Genomic DNA, 22068 nt, shown 5'->3' with positions numbered 1-22068 from the left:
CCCGGAAACGATAGCCACAAAGGAGGGAAGGAAGGAAGCAAGCACAGAACGCGCTGTGCAGAAAAGGTATAAGTTATACCTACCAGCCTAATATATCCATCCCATCTATCCATCCATTCATCCAATGTCACAGACCCTCATCCGCATTATCAAAATTGCGATCAGCAGGTCGGTCAGTCAATCAGTCAATCCCCACGTCACCAAAACATCAAATCACAATCAACTCAAAGTCCAATAAAGCGATATGTGTGTATGAAAAATCATAGCAAATTTCGTGTTAAATCAAAACACTAAGTCTATCGTAAAGTAATATGTATGTACAAGAAGCTATTTCCTTTCCGAAAGGGGTTTCATTTTGTTTTGTCTCTGAATATATCTCCATTTTCATGTTGCTTTTTTCAAATTTTGCTTTTCAATATGAAACATCCACCCGCCTTCCTTTGCCTCAAGCTTTTATCTTTTCCATTGCATAACATAGTTATGGTATCGCGAAATGCATGTGCTCCTTTTTCCTCCTGAAAGACCGTATGAACGTAAAGTCCCATGGCGGGGTTAAAAAAACGCCAAGCCAAACAAGTAATGCGATGATTTGACCATGTTCATAACCATTCCATGCATAGATATTTCCCCTCAAACTCTCGTAAAATTCTCCAAAAATCAAAGTATGAACCAGACCAACAACCACGAATAAAAAGCAACCCAATGATGTGATATCCCAAAGAAATTCGTCGACTATCTTTTTCAAAAAGAAGCCATGATGCAAAAGCCATAGATGAGAAAGAGATCTACTCTTTCTGTTGTATCAAACTGGCGATAGTTATATCCAGGAGAATAAGAATTGAGTTCTTGACTTAATTTTGAATATTTGGAGGAACCAGAATATCAAAGTTGTGAAAGTCGAGAAAATGGGGATTGGGTGATTTATTCGTTGAAGTACCAAGTGGCTTGAGTACGGCCGACAGCTTCTTCGGCAAGTTGATCAAAGGCGAAGTTGGTGAGATCGATGGAGTTACCCTCACATCCCATGCACTTATCGATGACGGTTGCTTGGGTAGTCTTACCAGTGGAGGTACACTTGATAGTGATTGTCTTTCCACAGTATGGGTTGCTGTTTGAAAGAGAACCCATGAGACCAACTGGAAGAGCAACACCTGCAAAGCTGGATCCATCAGTGGTGATTCCGCAAGCTCCGAGGCCGGCTTCGTAGAAAGTGATATCTCCAGAGCAAGGAGAGCCGGGGGGGCAGACTCCAGAGCTGGATCCAGAGGAAGAGCCCGAGGCAGCAGAGCTTGCTGCTGGGGCAGCCGCGCTGGTTGAGGATGCAACATAGACTGGAGCAACAATGCTTGAGACTGCGGAGACGACTGGGGCAACAACGCTTGAGACTGGAGATACGACTGGTGCGATGCTGGTTGAGGATGGGACGACAACTGGCGCGACACTAGAGGTGGTTGGGACCACGACTGGTGCGACACTGGAGGTGGTTGGAACTGGTACGATGGAAGTAGAAGAAGTAGTTGGAACTACAGCCTCGGAGGTGGTGGATGGAGCAGCGACGGAAACGACGGAGGAAGAAGATGGCGCGACATATGGTGCGACGTATGAGGAACTTGGTTGTTGGTTGAGAACAGCGCCTTCAGAGCTACTGGCTGCGGCAGTAGACTTTGGAATATAAGTGGAAGAAGCGGCAGATGACTTTGGCTTGGTTGCCAAAGTTGTAGGAGTAACAGATGGAGCGGCGCTGCTGGTTGCAGCAGCTACTTCACCAGAAGAAACCCAGACGGTGGTAGTATAATCGATAGTCTCGGTGACCATTTCGAGTTCTGTAACCCATTCAACATCGCGCTTTTCGTGTCTGGCGGCATGTTGATGACGAGCGTGTGGTTGAGCTACAACGGTAGCGGCCAAGAGACCAGAAAGGATAGCAGTTGTATACTTCATTTTGACGGTGATTTGTTTGTTTTATTGTTCGTGAGGGATTGTTTATTGGGTATGGGTATCTGTGGATTGAATCTTGGAAACAAAAACTCAAGTTTGAAATTCAACTGAAGCCTCGAGGGAGTGTGATGTGAAAATGACTTGCAATTTCAGTGATTTGATATCGATGTTTAAAAGGAAGGAGTGAGAAAGCTGATATTTCTCGGTGGTGAGTAGGGCTGAAGTAAAGAATGTGGAAGTGAGAAGATGTTTGTTTGACCGTGATGTGGTTGTGGAGGGATATGGATTCTTTAAGAAGGCTTCAGGCTGACTTGCAGTGAGTGGGAAGAGTTGAACAGGCTGGCTGTTGTTTTTAGAAAGGGAAGAAGGAGTGTAATGTAGTATTCTGAAGGATTGACAGATACTAATCAGATTTGAGATATTGAGATCTTGGAAAAAGGAATGAGAGGGAGTGAGAGTGGTGTGTGGTGTATTATGTATGAAAGAGTGAGTGAGAAGAAAGAGATGTGCCGATGATGAATAATATTCACTATTCATTAGGAAGAAGTCTAGAGTTGTGTAAATTATGCTAAGGGCCGTCTTACCACAATGGGTTAGTGATCATGATTCAGAGGAAAACACGAGGGAAGGAAGGGAAAACAGTGGAGCGACAAGGATAGAAGCCGTGATTGACCAATTATAAGTGGAGCTGTGCACTTGGGCAGTGTGGTCGGGGATGTGTGGAAGACTGGGAGACTGGGAGACTGGGACTTCAAACCTAATAAGCTAGGATGGATAGGATGAGAAAAAAAATGAACAATCATCACCCAGGTGCGATGTGGTGAAATTGGATTGTATGGTAAGGATTGTGAACCAATCAAACGTCAGTGTTTTATTCCAATTCTTTGCCTTTTTTTTCTTTCTCAAATATGGATCCAGGAATACTTAACACCCAGGCCGCAATTTAACTCATTCCAGTTTAAACGCTTCCACTGGGTCTGACAGACTGACTGAAGACTGAAGACTGAAGACTGAAGACTGGAGACTGGAGACTGGAGACTGGTTCATACCATCGGCATTGTGTCGGGTTCCATGAGCGGCACTGCACACTATTGGCATGAAGGACATCACCACTGACAAGCTTCAAAGTGTCTCGCCAGCCATGTAATGACCCAGTTACCTGACAAGCCTTGGGAATGTACCTCGATGGAGGGAGGCTCAGCATGTTCCTCACATACCACGATATGAAATGACAATTTCTTTTTCTTCCATGTTTTAGATTATTCGCTCAACTTCTAACACCAGGAAATTCCCGAGATACTGATTCCCATAATGATTTCATTCTTCTCCATTTTCACTCCGTTTCCACTCCACTTACCACGAGAAGAAAATGCATTGGACCCAACTTTCTCCCAAGCCTCAGTCAGTCCGTCTGTACGAAGATGCTGGAGGCAGAGGACAAGAGTCAGCCAGGTACAGCTTTTATTGATTAGGCAATTGCCCCTGAATAATTCCCTCCTGTCCGTTAGTGATACAACCGTCCAAAGTTTAGTCCAATAGGAGAACAACATTACCCAGATATTTGGTCGTGAAAAGGCTTAGCCAGGTACGAAATATCCCGTTTCATCAGGACCTTCCAATCAGAGGTCGTCATCAGCCTCCACCGGGAATCCTCAGCACCTTAGTGAGATGTATGTGTATGTATGATGTTCTAGGTGTGATCTCCCCTGCATGATGAAAAAGCAAAGAGAACTTTTTATCCATAGCCATAGCATGGCAGGCTCAAGCTAAAACGCCAGCGAACTGCAAGCAACGCATTTCCGTGAGCTGAGTTGTCACGACTCGACTCACGACCCAAGATTTAACGAACTCAATCTTTTTATGCAGACGTATAGTTTACGAAAAGAATAATCCACGCATGCAAACTCACTATGCACAGTTACATACGTAGGCAGGTACCTAGGTATCCTCTTATTCTAGCCTCTAGCCTCTAGCCTCTAGCCTACCTAAGATAATCAATCCTTCCATCAGACTTTGCACACCTGCATCTGCGTCTGCATCCCCGATAGTATGAATCGTCATGCTATGTGATGCCAATTTCTAATTCATCCCATTCATTCAATTCATCCAATCCACAACGCCATGTTCTTCTTTCAAACTTCATCTAATTCCCGAATCTCCCGAGAGAGAGGTCTTACGGTGCGTGAAGATGACTTTCTCCAAAAGTTCAAAGCCCTATCAAAGTGTTGTGAAGCCACCAAACCACCAACTACCCTTCCCCCCATTTCACATATGTCCGTGTTATCAACATTTTGATTATCGATAAAAACCGCATCAGGGGTTCAAAGTTTGCGGGAGATGACTTGTTTCTCTTCAATTTCATTTCGCGGATTATCGTCATGATTGACAATTTGATTCATATTGAAGCTCTCGTCATCTTTCAATCAATCAATCAATGTGCCGGTGGTATTCTTACTCCTCGTATCATCCACGAGAATAAAAATAATCTCAGAACGGGTACCTTGCATAATCATCAAAGTAGATTGGGATGAACACAGCCATAACTTTATTTCTGGATGGTAAAACCTTACTTTGATTGCGAATAGTCCTCTGGGTAGGATTATCTTCCTTCAAAGCCTTCAATGGATGAACATTACAATTCGATTCTAAGATAAGGGTTTTGAAACATTCCTCTCTCTCTCTCCCTCTCTCTCTCCCTCTCTCTCTTTTCAAAGCTCAAGCTCCTTTTCTCATCTGATCTGGTCTGATTTCCCAAATACGACGCTGAGAAACATGAATGAAATTGACGGCTTGTGTGTTTCTTGTCATGCTCTGCCTTGGCCCATAGCCCACGAAAGCAATACTTTTTACGATGCCCAGAACTTGGAACATGTGAACATCCGAAGACCTACGTACGGAGTCCGTCAGATCAATCCATGTCAAGCATTCTACTCTATCAATCGACTGGTCAATGATTGCCCCGGAATATGCAACAAGACTGCCCGGCTACATATCAGCTACTCTGCCGTCTTTCAGCAAAACGGTAAGTAACACCGCTCGTGCTGCTACTGACACCGATTGGTTTCATCGGTGGTCGAATGGTCGAGACCGCGCGGAAAAGAAACTTCATGACAAACAGCAAATGGTAAGTAATATCACGTGTAAAAATGAGACGAGACTCACATATCGACCACAACAGCATTATCAAGCACACGCAAACTCCATTTACAAACTTTCATCCATGGTAAAATCACAATTACAACGTCAATCCCATTCATCTTACCCATGCCTTAAGCATTACTCATCAAATATCCAAACACGATCTCAAAATATCTACATGCAAATCATGTGATACAATGCAAAGTTCGCACAGACCCGAATATTATCCGCTGCTAATGTTAGGTACGAGAAAATCCTCTCTGTGCAGAACCAAAAAGACCCTCTCCATCCTTTCCATCCTTGAAAGCTTAACTCCGCCACCTCTCTTGCCCGCGTATTCTTCCACTTTGGATTTCAAGCTTTTTGTGATATCGAAACTTTTTGAAACCTTTTTCATCCTTTACGAGCAATTTCCCAAAATATCTACAGTGGTATTGCGAGAATCATGGCTCGGGGACTGGAGTGAGAAGTCCAAGTATGTGTCTATTACCTAGGTAGTCTTAGGATTGGACTACGCGTAATGTATACTGGAAGTTAGATGCAAAAGACACAACTTTGAGGCTACCTTGCACAAATGTGGAAGATGCTCGGGTTCCTTTGCTGAAAAATTAGGAATTATTTGCATTCTCTCTATGTGAACGCGGAAGTTTCCGAACTTTCCAAGAATTTCTTTCTCGCATAGTACATGATGATGGAGTCTAAAGGAGGAAAATACCTTGGACCCGAGAATATCGCACACCATTCGGATCCAAGCTTTGTTTTCCGCATACATACAAGTTGTCCACGTAGTGCGTAGCGCCTGTTTAGTATTTACTTTATTCCGTACATTGTCCTGTCGGGTAACCACTAGTAGCTTATCAATTAGGTTATCGATTAGATTATCGATTGTGCGATTGAAACGGCTCGAGTGGTGGGGTACGTTTCGACACTTAGCCCAATGGCCACATGGCACATGAACTACTCGGTCTAGAATTACAGATTTTCCTCAACCGAGGGGGCCCCCAAAACTGGGAATCTGCTCACCGAATGCCAAACAGTCAAGTGTCGGCCTTATGGAACTTGATGAGGGTAATTGTGGATATCCGGATGCTGGCTAGCAATATCCTAGTGTAAGCCCTACTGCAAGGCTGCATGACAGTGCATATCTTCTTCGGAATCTGGAAGAATCATTCCAGGAAGAAAGTTTTTTTTTTTTTTTCTTCTTCTCTCGCATCTCTTTGTGGGGAGGGCATACGTCAGAAGTTTGGGGAGTAACGGTGTTGGTATTGGTGTTGGTGTTGATCAGTTATGCCATACCGGCTTTTCTTTCTATGATGTAGGTGTTGAACGTTGAAAGTTTGAGAATGACAAGTCGATCTTCATGGAATAAACCGTATACTAAAATTGAGGTCGTAGTCGTTCTTGCATATCGCGATTGCCACTGTTTAGTTTGTAATACTCGCTCTTGGCTCTTGCGTATGATGTCGGATTGCTCCCGATAATCGGGTTGGGGAGTGTTGAGAATGAATGAGTGTAGATCGCTGTGTGATAATGGGGATGGGGATTGGGATGGGGATTACTTCACAGCTAGAAATTTTCTTGTCAGGCTTGAGTCGGGGTAGTTGGTGTCGGTTGATACTCTGAAAGTAAGAGGAGGATTGCCTCTTCCATTTTCCTTCTCTTTCCGCCTCTAGAAACACCGATTCATGCTTGTGTCACACTCTTCCTCTATTGCCATGTACCACAATTTTCCACGCTGGATTTAACATGTTTCTTCGGTAGTAAAAACATACGTAGAATAGCTATCACTTGACAAATGAGATTTATCCGGTATCGGATATGAATTGCTTGTGTTACCAAAATCTATCATATCCCGAATACTACCGGTATACAATCATTTGATTTCACCATTCATCTCCCCTCATCTCTCGCCCATCTATCCTAACTCCCTCCTCATCCCTCATTTCCATTCTCATCCTCATCTACAAACTCAAATTCACGCTCAAACTCAACTTCAAAAATTCCGTCCGTTGTAGTAGATGATATGTATTAGATATCGACTATTCATTTCACGTACAATCTATCATATTTGAAAACTCAAATCGATGATTTTTGTATAGATAGATTGATGCTTGACAGCCGATCTACTTGGTATGAGGGAATAGGAATAAAAGATTTGTTAGCGAACTTTAGTTTTGGGATTGTTGTGGGAGGTCTGGAGGATAGAGTTGATTTACTTGTATGTGTTTTTTGGGTTGAAATGTGAGCGAGATGTTGGTGTTGGTGGTGTGTTTGGTGGTGTGTTTGAGAGTTAGATTACATTAGATTATATTATATTATATCATATCTCTTGAGTGGGAATTAGAAAGGTACAATGTGTATATGAACCTATCACCCATTGGAATATCAAAATGGACGGGTCTTCATATCTTCCAATATACCCCGAAGAGCCTGTATTCTCTTTCCTTTCCTTTTCTTGTTTTTTTGTCCTTCTGTTTTTCCTCTCTCTATTGTCTGTTGGCTGAGGATATCAGCGCGTGCAAGTCACTCGGAGGAATCACCAAATAGTTCTGGGGAGATTGTAGCTCTGGGCGGGGATTATCTCGATGGTTTCTGTGGCTCGATGGATGTGCTGGGGAAGGAGAAGATCGAGGGGGATTATACAATCCGTGTTCTGCTTTCTCTCGGCGGAGGAGAGGTAAAGGAAAGAGAGATAAAGAGAAGAATGGGTCGCGATGGATTGCGAAGGCTGGGTGTATTCTCGATAGTTGTTGTGGAATTTCAGGTGTAGATGGATGGGGATCTTATGAATGGAGAGGATGATTTTTGGGTTCTTGATGATGAACTTTTTTTTAAAAAAAAAAAAGAAGAAAGAAAAGGTTGGCGATTAGGAGTGTCTTGTGGTATAGATATCTAGAGATGGGAGGAGGTAAGAAGTGGGAATGTGGGAGGTGGAAAGGGTGTTAGTATTAGTATTTGGGGTTTATTTGTTCGAGGGGTTTCTTGTCGTTGTTAGTGTTAGATTACGGTGTTTTTGTTTTTGTTATTGTTTTTGTATTTTTGGATGGTGATCATTGGAGATGTCAATGCTAAAGAATCTTTCTTGCCTATGATGTATTTCCACAATAGCACACTGCTAAATTCCGCGGCATGGTGCTAGTGGTAAAAGCACTGCGGATAGATAGACTGTAGTTCGTGTTTCTTGGGTGTGAATCTGAAATCGAAATATTGTATCGATCTTGTGGCTTCTGTGAGAAATGGATATAGATCAGTGAGGGATCTTAACGTGGGTCTATTTAAATTTTAGGGGGAGGTGGAATTTGGAGTCGACTATTAGTATGAGAATGGGCAACGGGAGGGGAGGGGGAAACGAGACGGTTGAAGGTGAATTATATAATACTGGTAGTGGATGGGTCAGAGCAGAAATGGAAAGAGTCTCCCGAGCGAATGAATCAATTCCGAGATATTGTTGTCTTGAGTAAGCGAAGCGGAAATGTTAATCCATATCACGAATATCAAGATTGTCGTGTATATAAGCTCTCGAGCTCGCCAGGAATCAAACGCTGCATAAGGTGTAGAATTTATATCAACTTGATACTACACGCGAAAATTACACCCTGGAAGCTTTTCAATCACCAGAAAAAGAAGCAACACAGCAAGATATTGATGGCAGAAGTTGAATTGTTGATGATTATAACGATGGTGTTAATCAAGTTCTAGAAGCAGCAATCGGGATTGAAGGCTTATTTTTTGTTGTCAGGACACTTTCCATCATGGTCTTGTTGTCACTTGTATGCTAACTTCATTCTGGTGGTATCTTTGTCCAACTTCATCGTCCTTTAGATTTCAATTGTTGCCTTCCTCGTGTCATTAGTACTTCTTACATTTTTCTATCGTCTATACAAGAACACTGCACAGCTAATACGGCGAGAGAGATCACATTTCTTGGAACATGAGTGCAACACTCTGCTCGATTTTTATGTGCGGTTCGTGATATCTATGAAGATAACATGATGGGGAGGAAGTGAGCTTTTTTATAGATGGGAAGTTGGAAATCGGTGTTGGTTTGAGAGGGGAAGGGGAGGGACATGGTGGCGGAGGTGGATAGCCTAACCTGCGGTCTAGGAGGGGAAAATTACCTAGATGATAAAATCATAATACTATATCGGTAAATATTCAAGTGAATAAACCCTTCATATATCTGTCTTAACAAATCGATAATTCTTACCCCCTCCCCGCCTTTTTCCCCTACTTCGAACATCAACACTAGGACCTATGGTGTCTACAGATACCTATTTAGACACCTAGACAGTCAGTGAGTTAGACGCAGCACATCTCTAGAGAAGCAAGTTCAGCATACATTCTCAGACATATAATCTAACAATCCGTAGTCGACAACTTAGGGTTGTGCAAGTGCAGAACTTAGTTTCGTCGATAGTGATGGTACTTGGCAGTGTTGTGGTGCTTGGATATTTATCATCTGAAAGTTATCAGTATGACAGGGAGTTTTGTTGTCTTTTATCTGGTATAAATTGTTATCTGATTAAGCTCTCATTCAACATAAAACCATAGCAATCAATACTTTTCTCAAATCATCCCGTAAAATTTTCATTCCGTATCACTAGTTGTCGATCTATCTCCTTCCATTTTCCTACTGCTACTTTTCTTTCTTGCCAGTTTCCTATTCTTCCTATCAGAAGAAAGTCAAATTATGCTGCGAAATCCATCGGAGGTACATTTTGGTGTTCTCTGGTTTAAGAGATGGCGAGTGTATCATACATCCCAAAGCATATTTAATTTAAGAGATTGACGATTGAACTGACCTAGGACACTCCATTTTGCGGAAACCATCATATTGGGACCTTGAACATTCATCAAAACGTGAGTGTACGTCTAACTCTGCCTCTCCAAGTGAGGGGAATGATGTTAGGACTTGATATAGTGGGAAGAGAGGAGAGGGACATGATAAAGGAGTAAGACTAACTTGTGAATACAGAGGCTGCGGTAGTATCAGGCTGTTCACGCTTCCCATCTTCTCCTCTCTATCATCCCCACTGAAGTCAAGAGAAAGCAAGCCATTGAATTAACAAGCACTCCTGCAAGTGAATACTCAAACTTTTCAAGATAACGCGAACCTCGGTTGGGCTCGTGTCATGTCCTAGCATACAGAATCTTGGCTTATAAATGCTGTGATTCCGACAATCTTTGTAGGAAGCAAGTTGTGAGCATTCTTGGTACACTGTGTATCACATAGGCATGGAATGGAAGACTGTGAGGTGGCTTTAGGTGACGTTCACGAGTCATTCGCTCATGGGAATATAGTTTTATTTTCAAATCTTCTGACATCTTCAATCGCAAAATTTCCTATTTCTCGTTCCATCTCTCGTTCCACCTCTTGTCTTATTTCAAACTCTCGTCTCCTATCTCGCCGCAACTTATATTTGAGATGATATAATGTGACATATCTTGACATCAATACTCAAGCCTGCTTTTCTACATATTCTTTCTAATCAAATGGACACCTCTATCCATCTATTGTAAGATATCTGGCTTTGGCAGGGTATGATTCGATTGCGTTTAAAGCAAGCTTGATACTGAAATGAAATATTCATTTACAAACTCAAGTATCTTGTTGCTCTCTGTTCGCTGTCGAGTTTTCCAGCCGTTGTCTTCAACCTGGTTGTTATATCGTTTGCTTTGAAGTATTGCTTTGTTGATCAATATGGAGCAGAAAGTAGTGGACATCTCTTGAGACTTGAATGAATCGATTATTTATGTTCTCACGGCTTCAATGCTCAATTTGCTATGGGAGTCGCGCAGAAATGGGAGGTAAGGTGCGGAATATTGCTTTGATCTGATAATCCCCATCGGAGCCCAATTTTGCTTTGATATACTCTACTGTTGTGTACTGTACCATCCTTCTTTTTTCTCCAACCTTCTTATTGTAACTCTTAGACACTCTACTGCTCTCCTCTCTGCAAGAATTGTTCATAGGATATAGAACTTAGAATATGTAAGGGATGTCTTGAGTAGAGTAGCTAGAAGCAGAGATCCATGGGGTCTGTGAATTGGACGAATATCTTCGTGTGGATTATGGGGCAAATAAGCGCAGTCTTGGCCTAAAATAAGATTTCAAGAAGTGAATAGAAAGATTCATATCACTGAGTAGTGATAACTTCACCAAAAGGCGTCGCCGATCTGGTCTTTCCTCGAGATCAGCAGGTAATCCTCTTGGCCTGTTTATAAAAGCGTTTGACGTTGGCTTCGGTGCTCCCACGGAAGAGAAATCGTTAATTCCTCCTCCAACTATGACTAAGGTTCCTCGTAGAAACTTCTTCCATATCAATATCAGATGAAAATCTGAGGTATGAGTGCATGACGAATATCGTTGGGATCGGTTGTTTTGGAATAAACCGAAAGTGGCACTTTTCATTCCTTTTCATCCTATAATATCCTAGGTCTAATCTATTTCATCTTATATATCATTGAATTTTCACCGTTTCATTGTACATACACTTTCGATTTCTGTGCGATATTCCTTCAGGGCACAATAGATTATTTAATCAACAGGTGAACAAGACACGACTAAGGCGACACCAAAGCCGACCAATTGGACTTTTCTCCCAAAGTTGTCAGGAAATGCTTTGGAAATATTGCAAGGAAGAATTGCTGAAATTGAGAGCGGGATGAAAAGCGAGCCTAAATCTGGGGTAAATTAGACAATCCTGTAGTTTGAAATCCTGGTGAGTTTTGACAGGGGGTGTTGATACCTCGTGCGACATCGACTTTACTTATAGACATCATCCGACATATCATGGGAAACTTTCGTGGTATCTAGATCAAATACAAGATAAGATTAATTGCTAACTTGTAGACTGACAGAACCAGGCAGGCAATAATTGTTCAATCCTAAGTCTTGTTTCTTTTCTTGGTATTGCTTTTTACCACATAATCCTTCTGTTGAAGATCGATGATTGGAAAATACAATTGGGTCTCCATCAAAAAAAGGATGTTTGGATCTTGGCTTACATTACTCCAAGGAATTGTCCTCATTGGTCGCCTAAGAGATTATATCACAGTTTTCACCAATCAGATAATTAGCCGAGACGCATCAGATCCTTTAGTACTACCCCAGAAGAGACTTGGCATTTTGGGGCTGCGGCACATAAAGTTGTCTTATCACAATCTTTAAGATGTAATCAGCTTGTTGTTCTTCATCCGCGTCACGATGGTTCCTAGATCAATAGTATCTTGATTTATATTATATGATTTTTGACATCAAGGATTGAGTACTTTCCGGCTCCAAACTTCAACATTGCGGGGTAACAGGATCGTTCAGAATGACGCAACCATGGACAACATTAGAAGCCGATGAAGCGCAATTTACTGCAGTGAGTAGTTAAGATTTGAGTTTGAAGAACTGAATACTAATCAGTCGTGCGTGAAAAGGTGGCATATTCAACTAGAAACCAAGCCCCATATAATGGAGCAGGGCTAGAAGTTTACGACAAATCTAGACCTATTCAAATCGAAGGCAAAAGGATCTTTGGAGTTCTTAGAAAGACAGTGGTAATGGTTGTTAGCGTTTTCCTCATGGTAGTGTGCGTGGTCGTTGGAATTGGAGTCGGAGTTAGTGCATCAAAAGGAAACCACAAAAATCAAAGGTAGCTAGCTACATCTCTGTTCTAGAAGATCCCACAATGTCGAGGCTATTGCTCACATATAATCAGTGAAGTCGCAGCCAATTCGAACACGACTACCATTAAGTCTACGATCCCACCCTCAGAGACCGCTATTATTCAATCGGCGACGGACTCGGAGATACTCGTTACTGCACCCACGGGATCTTAAATGCATACATTCAGAAAGTGATGGACTAACACATCCGGGCCTGGAACTGAGTTCAGTACTTGCATCGACGACGAATCTCGAGTTTCATTCTAGTCCTGCCTCCTTCGGAGACAAGTGGGCTGTCAAATGAATCCGACAAACCGAGGAGAGGGTCTTTACAGTTTATCTTTAAATTAAGGTGGCGCGTCCTAATACTGCTTAAATTATGGCACACATCCTCCAATGATCAATAACATAGGTGGTTATCTCGGCACTGACTTGAACCATCATCCTGTTGATTAGAAAACATTTTCCAGGGCGCATATGACGAGCTTCTAAGTTTCACCGAGAGCACATAAATTCTTCAATTATGAAGACCAGTGGACTGACACGTCACGAAACATTGCCAATTGTCATACTAATAATAATGACAACATTATACAACCATACGAGAAGCCTTGGCTCGGTCACTGTAATTTTACAATACTGAAAATCTTCGTTTATGCAAATGAATTCTCATCCACGTCCATAGCTAGTACGGCAACAGCGTTGGGAGCTTCATCACGTAGTTTTTTATGTTCCGGTGTCCTTTTTCCCATCCTTGTTTCACACAAGTTGAAGACAATTCTGAAGGTTCTAACAATATCGAATAAAGAGCTCACGGTAGATTCTTATTGCCAGTACTCTCCGGTCTGGACAGAAGTTCGGTGATAGATTGGCGAAACCAGTCGTCTCAACGGGCAATAAGAGAGCAAGGGAAAGGCAGTATATACTTCAAGCCTTTGAAGGCTGTTCGACGTTATTATCTTTCCATCTTCTCTCCGACTCTAGGAAGCGGCACATCAAGTTTCCGGAATGACTTATTTATGTCAGAACTTCGACTTCTAATGATGATGGCCACTCCTGGAAGCAAAACTGAGCACGATTGATAAGTCGCAATCAATTAAATGATCTGTTTCTATACTTTCCGGCTCTAACGGCCTGGAGGGGCAAGTACATCAAACCTCAGCATTCGTATCATATACCGAGCCAGTATACCAAATTCACTCATCAGACTCTCCATTGATCGCCTCTCTTACCTCGCTTTCTATTTCGAGAGCGCGATTGCAAACATTTGATTCGGCGTCTTTATCACCCAACGCCGAACAGTTATATTTACTCACAAAAGTTTAAGGAATGCTTCCTTCGGCTAGATACATTTATACTGACAGGCTATGAGCTGGATTCCCTACATCTGAAGCAAAGGAAAAGAAAAGGGAGAAGAATTGTATTATAGCAGTGCTCAATGAGATAAATCTATGGTAGCACTTGGTGATATTTCAGATCAATAATATTGGGTGATAATAGTGATGGAAGATCAGACGAGTGAAAAATCACAGCAACATGAATCAAAAAGAAAGGCTTACATGAAAACGAGTACTATCAGACGACAGTATACTGTACTGTCAAAACAAATTTATTAGCATGTAAAAGATTAGGAGTGTCATAGTACGCACTTATTGTGTTGACAGAGGTATTCAATGCAAGGTGAAAGAAAACTGCTCAGATCCAGATGCATTGAAGGCTATGTGAAATGCAGTTTCTTGGACTTGTGTGTGTTGAAGGCCTGAAGTAGAGCATCTCTTTCCAATACTTTATATAGGGATCATGTTTATAGATCTATTCTCTTGTGCCATTTCCGTACAGGCTGTAAAAAGCCTCGCTTGTTCATGACCTCGCACCTACCATCATCGCCCCCGCTTGACTGGTCAAATAGTTAGTCTATTTTCAAGTAATTCAAGCCTATATCTCCAGAGGAGAGTGGCCGTAAAGTCTGAATATACAAATGGTAATGGATTTATGAGCTAAGTAGCCTTCAATTTGAATTTTTCCTCTTTTTGGAGAAAAAACATTCGGGAGTAAGAGGAATTGGTTCTGGTAAAGGATTAAAGTATCTATACGATTACATGGTTGATCAGAGAAGATAGAATATCACTATTTATGAAGCTACATTGTCAGAGATGAAAAGAGAGGATGAAATGAATCCGCAATGAATGACAAGAGTAGACTAAATTGTGAAGCTGACTGTTCGGGAGACAGGACCGGATGGAAAGTATGATTCGGATGATAAAATAGTCAATTAGTGGACAAGATATGATATCCTGCAAAATTGATGAGATATTGGCTTGACATGACATAGCCATTGAAAGCTGATAGACACCAATCCAACGATCCAATAATCTTGATATTTTCAAGGAGCACCGATTCGTGGCCCTTTTAAGATTTCCTTTCATCTACTTATTAACTTTAATCACATATCTATAAGTGTCTGACCGCTAATTTTCATGCCCATACCTAAATACTGATTCGCTACTTAGAGGTGAATCTCGAGAATTTAAGTATGCATCAATACCAAGCACACGAAAGAGCCAGTGAGTCATTGACAAAAGAATGAAACTCTCGTCAGCTTCTTAATGTAAGATTTCTCGCTCCAAGCATATAAAGGCCCCCCTGAAGCTATAGTTTATACTCTAAGCATAAAGTAATGCAAACAGACAAAGCTAGAGAGAACAATGTCCAAACTACAATAAAAGGTGCTAGTCTATCTTCAGAACGAAAAATGCCTAGCATATTGGGGGAATGGGATAAACAAAGGGAATATGTGGAAATCTTCTCAATGATAATGCAAAGCTAAGGATAGCATAGACTCATATCGAAAATGACAGCGATAATTGACATCAGTCAAAGAAAATCACATCATAATAGAATTATAGGAAACGACAGCAAAGACTGGCTTCAATCAAAGAAATCGCATCACAATAGAATTATAACAATATAACGGTATCTATCCCTTGAATCTCCAAGGAGCCAAACTTAGATATAATTCCGCGTTCTCGAAACGAAAACAACTCAAAAGGAGGGAAACTAACTACCGAGACTCTCCTCTCCTGATCAACTGATATCTTTACCATTTCACCCAAAAGGTCCCCCCTGAATTCCCGAAATAGATTCCAATCCCACCACCATGATATCACCCTTCCAAGTTCAATGTAAACTTTGCTACGCGCTGCCAAGCTTCAATATGAATTTTTAGGCAACGATTACGAGTTATGCTCTAGAACATCTCTATTGATTTCGTACTCATAATGACATTAGACATGAATATCTCGTCTAATATTTCTGAAGGGGGTGCAGATGAAATGTAATGAGTATTGAAGAATAGAAATCCAGAGCCGGAGAGCTGGAATGAGGGGTTATGTAGTAGAGATGTGCCAAGAGCGTTGATTTTGATGGAATGGTGGATGAAAGAAAGAGAGGGAAAGCTTGCGAACTTGGGGTGTTGGGTATTGCATTGCATCTTAGTAGGAATGTATTGGGTAGACGAGAAGGCAGAAGAGATCTACGATTTGGTAAGTTTCTGTGTGTTTCAGTATGGAAATATCGTCCGTAGGTTAGATGCATTTGTTCATAAAGAATAGCAATAGTACCCATGTTTCAAAGCTATGGTGTAGATGGTGAATACGACTAGATACCCGAAATAACTGTCGCGCGGTCATAATCAAAGTAGTCTATCTCTTTCAAGTAAATGAATATCAACACAGAGCCATCAGCTTATGGACATAAAGAGAAACCCAACATGGGCCAGGCAAATATCATTCCGCCTCTCGAAAGCGCTACACCTGTTGAAAACGAACCGCCCAAATTCCAGCTAATAAAATGACAAACTCCGAGTCCCTTGAAATCAAAGATCCCAAGTCTACAGTCTAACACAACTCCAACCATCAAACAAACCACCCTCTAAAACAAAACATACGAAAGCCTCAACCCAGAAGCTAAGCCTCCCACCACCATCCATCCTCACATTAACAATCTCTCACTCGGAACCGCCGATACATACATACATACGCAACCACTCTCAGTCGCCCATCAAATCCCCCCTCCCCGACATATCCGCGCAAAACGAAACCAAAATCTCCCCTCTCCACGTTTCACCCCGGAGACTATACCCCTCGCGCTCACCGAACTACGCTGCGTCATGACTCATCCATGTTCCCATATCCAACAGTTGGGACCCGAGAACTCGGTTCCTCACCCTTGATTCGTCGATCGATCAATCAATCTAACATCTTATACCTTTCATTTAAATTATAAACATGACAGGCTACCGAGGTATCTCGATAGCGCCCTCCGACTCGTATACAGCATTCCATTAGAACCTTGCAATTTATTATTCCCTACACTGAGAACGTTTAGTTTACCGGGTTTTTGCATGTGCATGTTATTAATATATCAACAGTTACGTTAGTTGGCTTATTAGTAATCCCAATCCAGATTCCAAACGTACACACAACCAAGAGAGAAACTCTTGCGAAGCTGCGGTACCGTTACTATGGCTCTGCCGCTTGCGGAAGAACTTGGCGCGGGGTAGGGATGTACGGAGTAGAGTATGTATATGACACTTCATTCGACAACGGTGAGAACCCGCAATAACATAACGGCGTCCAAACACAAATTTACTGCATATGCACATCTCGCTCTCCCACCTCCTCTCCTCAAATCATTCTCGGATATACGGGTACAGTAAGTAATAAGTCATACATAAGCAAGCACACTGGATATAGGAAGAATCAGAAATTACCAACACTTAGACGGCGATTACCAACACGCTCCTTACCCTATTTGCCACGTTTTCTGGCCGGCGCGCTGGTGCGTTGGTGCAAGGCACCCGTATGCAGTCAATGGATATCGCACGTTGTGTCTGCTTGACGCTGATATTGTTCCGAGGGTATGGATGGTATCGGCGGTTCCGAGAACGTGCGAGGGGTCAGTAACGGGTCTGTCGGGAGAGGGTTTGGATTTTAGGGATCGGATTGAGATGACTTGTGGGTTGTTTGATATTTTGTTGGAATTTGGAATTTGGAAGGTGCAGTGGAAGTCGATGAAACTCTGAATTCTGACTCATCGAGACACTGATAGATAGGGAACATGAAATGTTATCGAATGGGTAGAGTGCTTAGTACTTACCATACTATCTCATCTGGAATTGTTCATTATGAAGTCTTTCCCCATTGGGACCGGCACACTTGTGTACTTTTATCTACCATCTGAGACTTCCTATGCCCTTTGTCATTGCTGTCGTATCCATACATCATCACCGCGATAAAAGGGCGGTCCATTTCCGTTTCTTATTCCCAATGCCCTGGCCTCGGAATTTTGTTTCGGACTTAGGATATACCATGCGCGTCTGGATGTCATGTAATGGTCTGCTTCTTAGCGTCTCGGTATCGCAGTCATCCAAGCATCTCGTCATTCCATGCAATTAGTAGATATCCAACCAAGACCGTATAACACCTTTGTCTCTCAATAGTATAGAAATGAGATCGAATCTGTTATGATCTACCCATTACCCATCCAAGTATACCCACCGAAGTACCCGAGAACACAATTTCCCACCCCTCCTGTGCCACACTCTCGCATCTTATCCTCATTCTTATTCTTATCCACGCGACCTTCGCACTTGGCATCTACTGTGCCTCATCTACTGTGCCTCTCATCCACATATACTCTCTCTATATCTTTCTCCCATCCCTGCATAACATCACCTGTCACGTCACTTGACTCCACCGTGATCCCTGAGCCAGTGCCCCAATTGTACATTTCTCGTACTGTCCGCTCAATGACATTCTATTCCGCGGACTATACGGAGTAAATGGCCATGGGAGTGAATAGAGTAAATCAAGGTTGGTTAGAAGCTCATGAAGAAAGTATGTGATATCTTGGTCTTTGCGTTTGTGATTCGTAACTTGCGTGTGCGTGCTGCAAATATGACATAGATATATTGCTAGCATAAGATGTATCACCACCCATGTATTTATAAATACTTCGTACGCGAAGATCCAATATATGCAAATGTCAATACATAGAAGCCACACCACACACCTGCATAAAATCTCCTTCCCTCTCTCCCCTGTCTACTCGCGCCCGCAAATAACACCTCAGATCTCGGCACTTATATCTACTTGCCCAACTAGGATCGTAATCCTTAATGCTAATTCTGATGTTGCATTCCCATTCTCGTTTATGATGATCTACGAGGTATGGGTCTACCGCCGTACGTTTCCTTTTTCGACCTTTTCAGTGTTCGGCCTGGAATGTACATGGATTATTTTTGGATGGAGAAGGATCCATCTCGTCCTTTGGGACGGTTGCATATAATAATTTCAATAATCCTCAATGCATCATGGGTAAGGATAAGTTTAATCCCAATTCTCAATCTTAATCTCCGAGAGATCTATTGAGGGTTTGTGATGGAAGACGAAGCTAAAATGCGGAAGACATGTGGAATGACCATGAAATAGACGCTTGCATATCTTAAACTGATAAGTCTATTGAAAGAAAGAAGAAGCGCTAACCAATTAAATCTCTCGTTCGACTCATGCATCTGGAAAATATCAAAACTTCCAAAAAAGCAATGAGCAAGTAGAACGATCCAGCCCTTTCCAAAAATACTCGGCAGAAACGTGAGAAATAGATGGTCCACTGTTTTCAGTGCTTAGGGCGGAAAAACTGGTTCAGATACTTCATACGGTGAACTTCATGCAATGATATTATTTATAATTGCGGCAAATAGGTAAATGTAAATACCTGGGGAAAGGTAAAGAGAGGATGATTGAATACGTGAACTTGAAAGGCGGTGATGAAATTCATGAACGAATGATTGGAGAATTAAACATCAAGAAGGTATGGTGTAGATGCTGAGACGCTGGCCTGGCAGATTTTCATGAATATATGTGTATACAGATATATATGCGTATGTGCCTGTGTATCTATTTTAGTACGCTCGTTTTAAAGAGTACCTGCCATCTTTCACTACCGATACACAATACCTCCACACTCTACCCCTCAACCCCAAACTCCAAATTATGTTTATTAGTAGGATGGCCAAATGTTTTCCCCCGGAAGGAACGAAGGAACGAGGGGAAAGGACGCAAATGTGTGACAAGAAGGATTGGACGACAAGGTAAGAAGTCCGATGTACAAACTATGCAACAGCCTTATCTTTCTTTCATCAGCATAGTCAGCGCCATAAATATAATAATGCAATTATTGCAGCAAGTATCAAACGTGTGCAATACAAATCGAACAATATGCTGAGAGTAAATAATAAAATGTCCCCAGCGCTTAGAAGTCATTCCTAAAACATGAACAAGAAAAAATGGGCGCTTAGACAGGCCTTTCAGCGCTAATCTTAAAATTACACATAATTTGATTTTTGACTTATGAAATCATTCGTAGAGAAACTTTTCTAGTATTTCACTTGAAACCTCTTAAAAGCTTGATTTTCGATGAATGATGATGGATTGAATGGTGATTGAATAAATGATACTTTTCTAACAACAAATTAAAAATGTAAACTTTAAAGTCACATCGCATGTACTACACCTACCTAGGTACCCTTTCCAACCCATTCCCAATATCTCATCACGAAGATTATCCCGGATCCCGCGGTCGGGACGCTTGCTTGCTTGCTTACTCGAGTATACTTTCACATTTTCACAGCACCATGAATCATGAGGCTTATTAGTCCATCAAGTGATAATTCTTGCCTCGACGCCCGTGCTTTGATATTGTTATCCTGTCCCATCTGCCCTTGCGCCTTCGCAAGTTCCGTCGTTTTCAGGACACTAATTTCTTACATGCAGGCCTGTTGCAGCTTGCTTGCAAAAGCCTACAACGCCCGCATCGCGTCCATCTTGCGCATTTAGGCAACCGAATAAAGTTGAAGGCCATAAAATACAATTAATTGGTATTTCAATTCATGGATGATGGGACATGTATCAATGGCAGGTCAGACGGATAGAAAGGAGACGAGAAGAATGCGTTGTGATAAAATGAAAGTCGTATAGCCAAGGATCCAGGCTCTTATTCAGTAGGATACGCATTCTCCGCGCCAAATGATACACTGCACACCGTCGGCTCAATTAACCCCCCAAGCGGATGATCTTATTCGTCTAACTTTGTCCAATAGGAAGAGTGTTTCCACATCGAGTTGGTACTACCTCGGTTCAGGACTCCACTGTTCACAGCGATGAAACATACGCTGGACGGCAAAAGAGAGTGGCAAGCACCGTCTAGCAGACGCAAGTGGATCATCTCATCCAAGTGCTCCTGTGACACAGCTTTCTGATGTTACTAGATGTGGTCTGAGTATCCAATGATACTTTCGAATTCAATGTCTGGCATTTCTCTTTCCTGTTTCCAACTTCATTGCCGGCCTATAGAGGCCATTCAAAGGATGAAAGATGATAATCAAGTTTGGAATGCATGGAGGTATAATAGATATTAGTACTGATTTAAATAAGGGTGCTTACGCAATCGATTTGGTCTAGTAGTACGATTATAAAATCTCCTATCCATCCTTGGCGGCTAAAGGATTGTAACGTGCGTCCGGTTGCAACAAAACAATGCGGCACCGGTCGCTTGAAGCCTTGGATGTATGCACCTGCAGCAACCGGGGAAGCGCATTTAGGTGAATCACGAGGACACGCCCTCCCAAGATTAAGAACTTTCAGCCATCCTAGCTCTATACAGAGTAAGATGTAAGATGTGGACCAAAATATGCAAAAGGATTTTGTAGAAGGTACAAACCCCGCCACGTCGTCGTTGGCCGCCTTGAAATCACTCCTTCGTATATCATCGGACAACAATTAATCATACACCGATATTATAGAAGCGATCAACAGATGAGTAACGATCGAATGTGTGATTATTTACCTTGTCTCGCCACATCTTGCTTGCACCTGGTCGGATCGGCGAGATGATTGCTGCTGGCTATTGCTGCGGCACAAATTGATGTAACAGCTCAATTTCGCGCGGGTGGATAACAGCGGTGAACCCCAGTTGATGTACTTTACGATCGGGTATCATCAAAATCGAAAGGCGCACAAATTGATAATCTCGTCGAGTTCGCGTCTAATACTCTTTTGATTGTGTTTGGTGTATAGTGATATCCGGAATCATGCGGGCGAAAGTAAATATTCGTTAGTCAATACGAAGCAATAATTTGACAATGATGTGTCCTTTCTCAATTTGGCGAAATTTTACTCCGGATTGAGCGAGCAACGTTGGAAAGGCAATAATGAAGAGGTTACAGTAGTATGTGACCGGTATCTACCGGCAGTGATAAGGCTTTCCTTGATTTCC

General features: G+C 42.1%; 4 protein-coding genes across 4 annotated transcripts; 2 read left to right on the top strand and 2 right to left on the bottom strand.

Annotated features, from left to right (window-relative positions):
* Positions 1–921: 921 nt before the first annotated feature.
* On the bottom strand, positions 922–1941 carry Bfra_010799 (putative extracellular cellulase allergen asp f7- protein; the record flags this gene model as incomplete). Its single annotated transcript, XM_037341132.1, has 1 exon — positions 922–1941. The coding sequence occupies one exon, from the start codon at positions 1939–1941 to the stop codon at positions 922–924; it is 1020 nt and encodes a 339-aa protein (XP_037188551.1).
* A 4080-nt stretch (positions 1942–6021) lies between these two features.
* Bfra_010798 (uncharacterized protein) lies at positions 6022–6409 on the top strand (the record flags this gene model as incomplete). The annotated part of the gene is made up of 2 exons (XM_037341131.1): positions 6022–6185; positions 6304–6409. 2 exons carry the CDS (start codon positions 6022–6024, stop codon positions 6407–6409), a joined length of 270 nt encoding a protein of 89 aa, XP_037188550.1.
* A 5986-nt stretch (positions 6410–12395) lies between these two features.
* Bfra_010797 (uncharacterized protein) lies at positions 12396–12906 on the top strand (the record flags this gene model as incomplete). Its single annotated transcript, XM_037341130.1, has 3 exons — positions 12396–12446; positions 12505–12719; positions 12786–12906. 3 exons carry the CDS (start codon positions 12396–12398, stop codon positions 12904–12906), a joined length of 387 nt encoding a protein of 128 aa, XP_037188549.1.
* Positions 12907–20868: 7962 nt separating this feature from the next.
* Positions 20869–21654, bottom strand: Bfra_010796 (uncharacterized protein; the record flags this gene model as incomplete). The annotated part of the gene is made up of 3 exons (XM_037341129.1): positions 20869–21033; positions 21237–21536; positions 21640–21654. The coding sequence occupies 3 exons, from the start codon at positions 21652–21654 to the stop codon at positions 20869–20871; spliced, it is 480 nt and encodes a 159-aa protein (XP_037188548.1).
* Positions 21655–22068: the final 414 nt, after the last annotated feature.

The sequence above is a fragment of the Botrytis fragariae genome (genome assembly GCF_013461495.1).
Source record: "Botrytis fragariae strain BVB16 chromosome Unknown tig00000223, whole genome shotgun sequence".
NCBI lineage: Eukaryota > Fungi > Ascomycota > Leotiomycetes > Helotiales > Sclerotiniaceae > Botrytis > Botrytis fragariae.
Note: the sequence above shows the minus strand (reverse complement) of the source record. Positions and strands in the feature narration are given on the sequence as shown.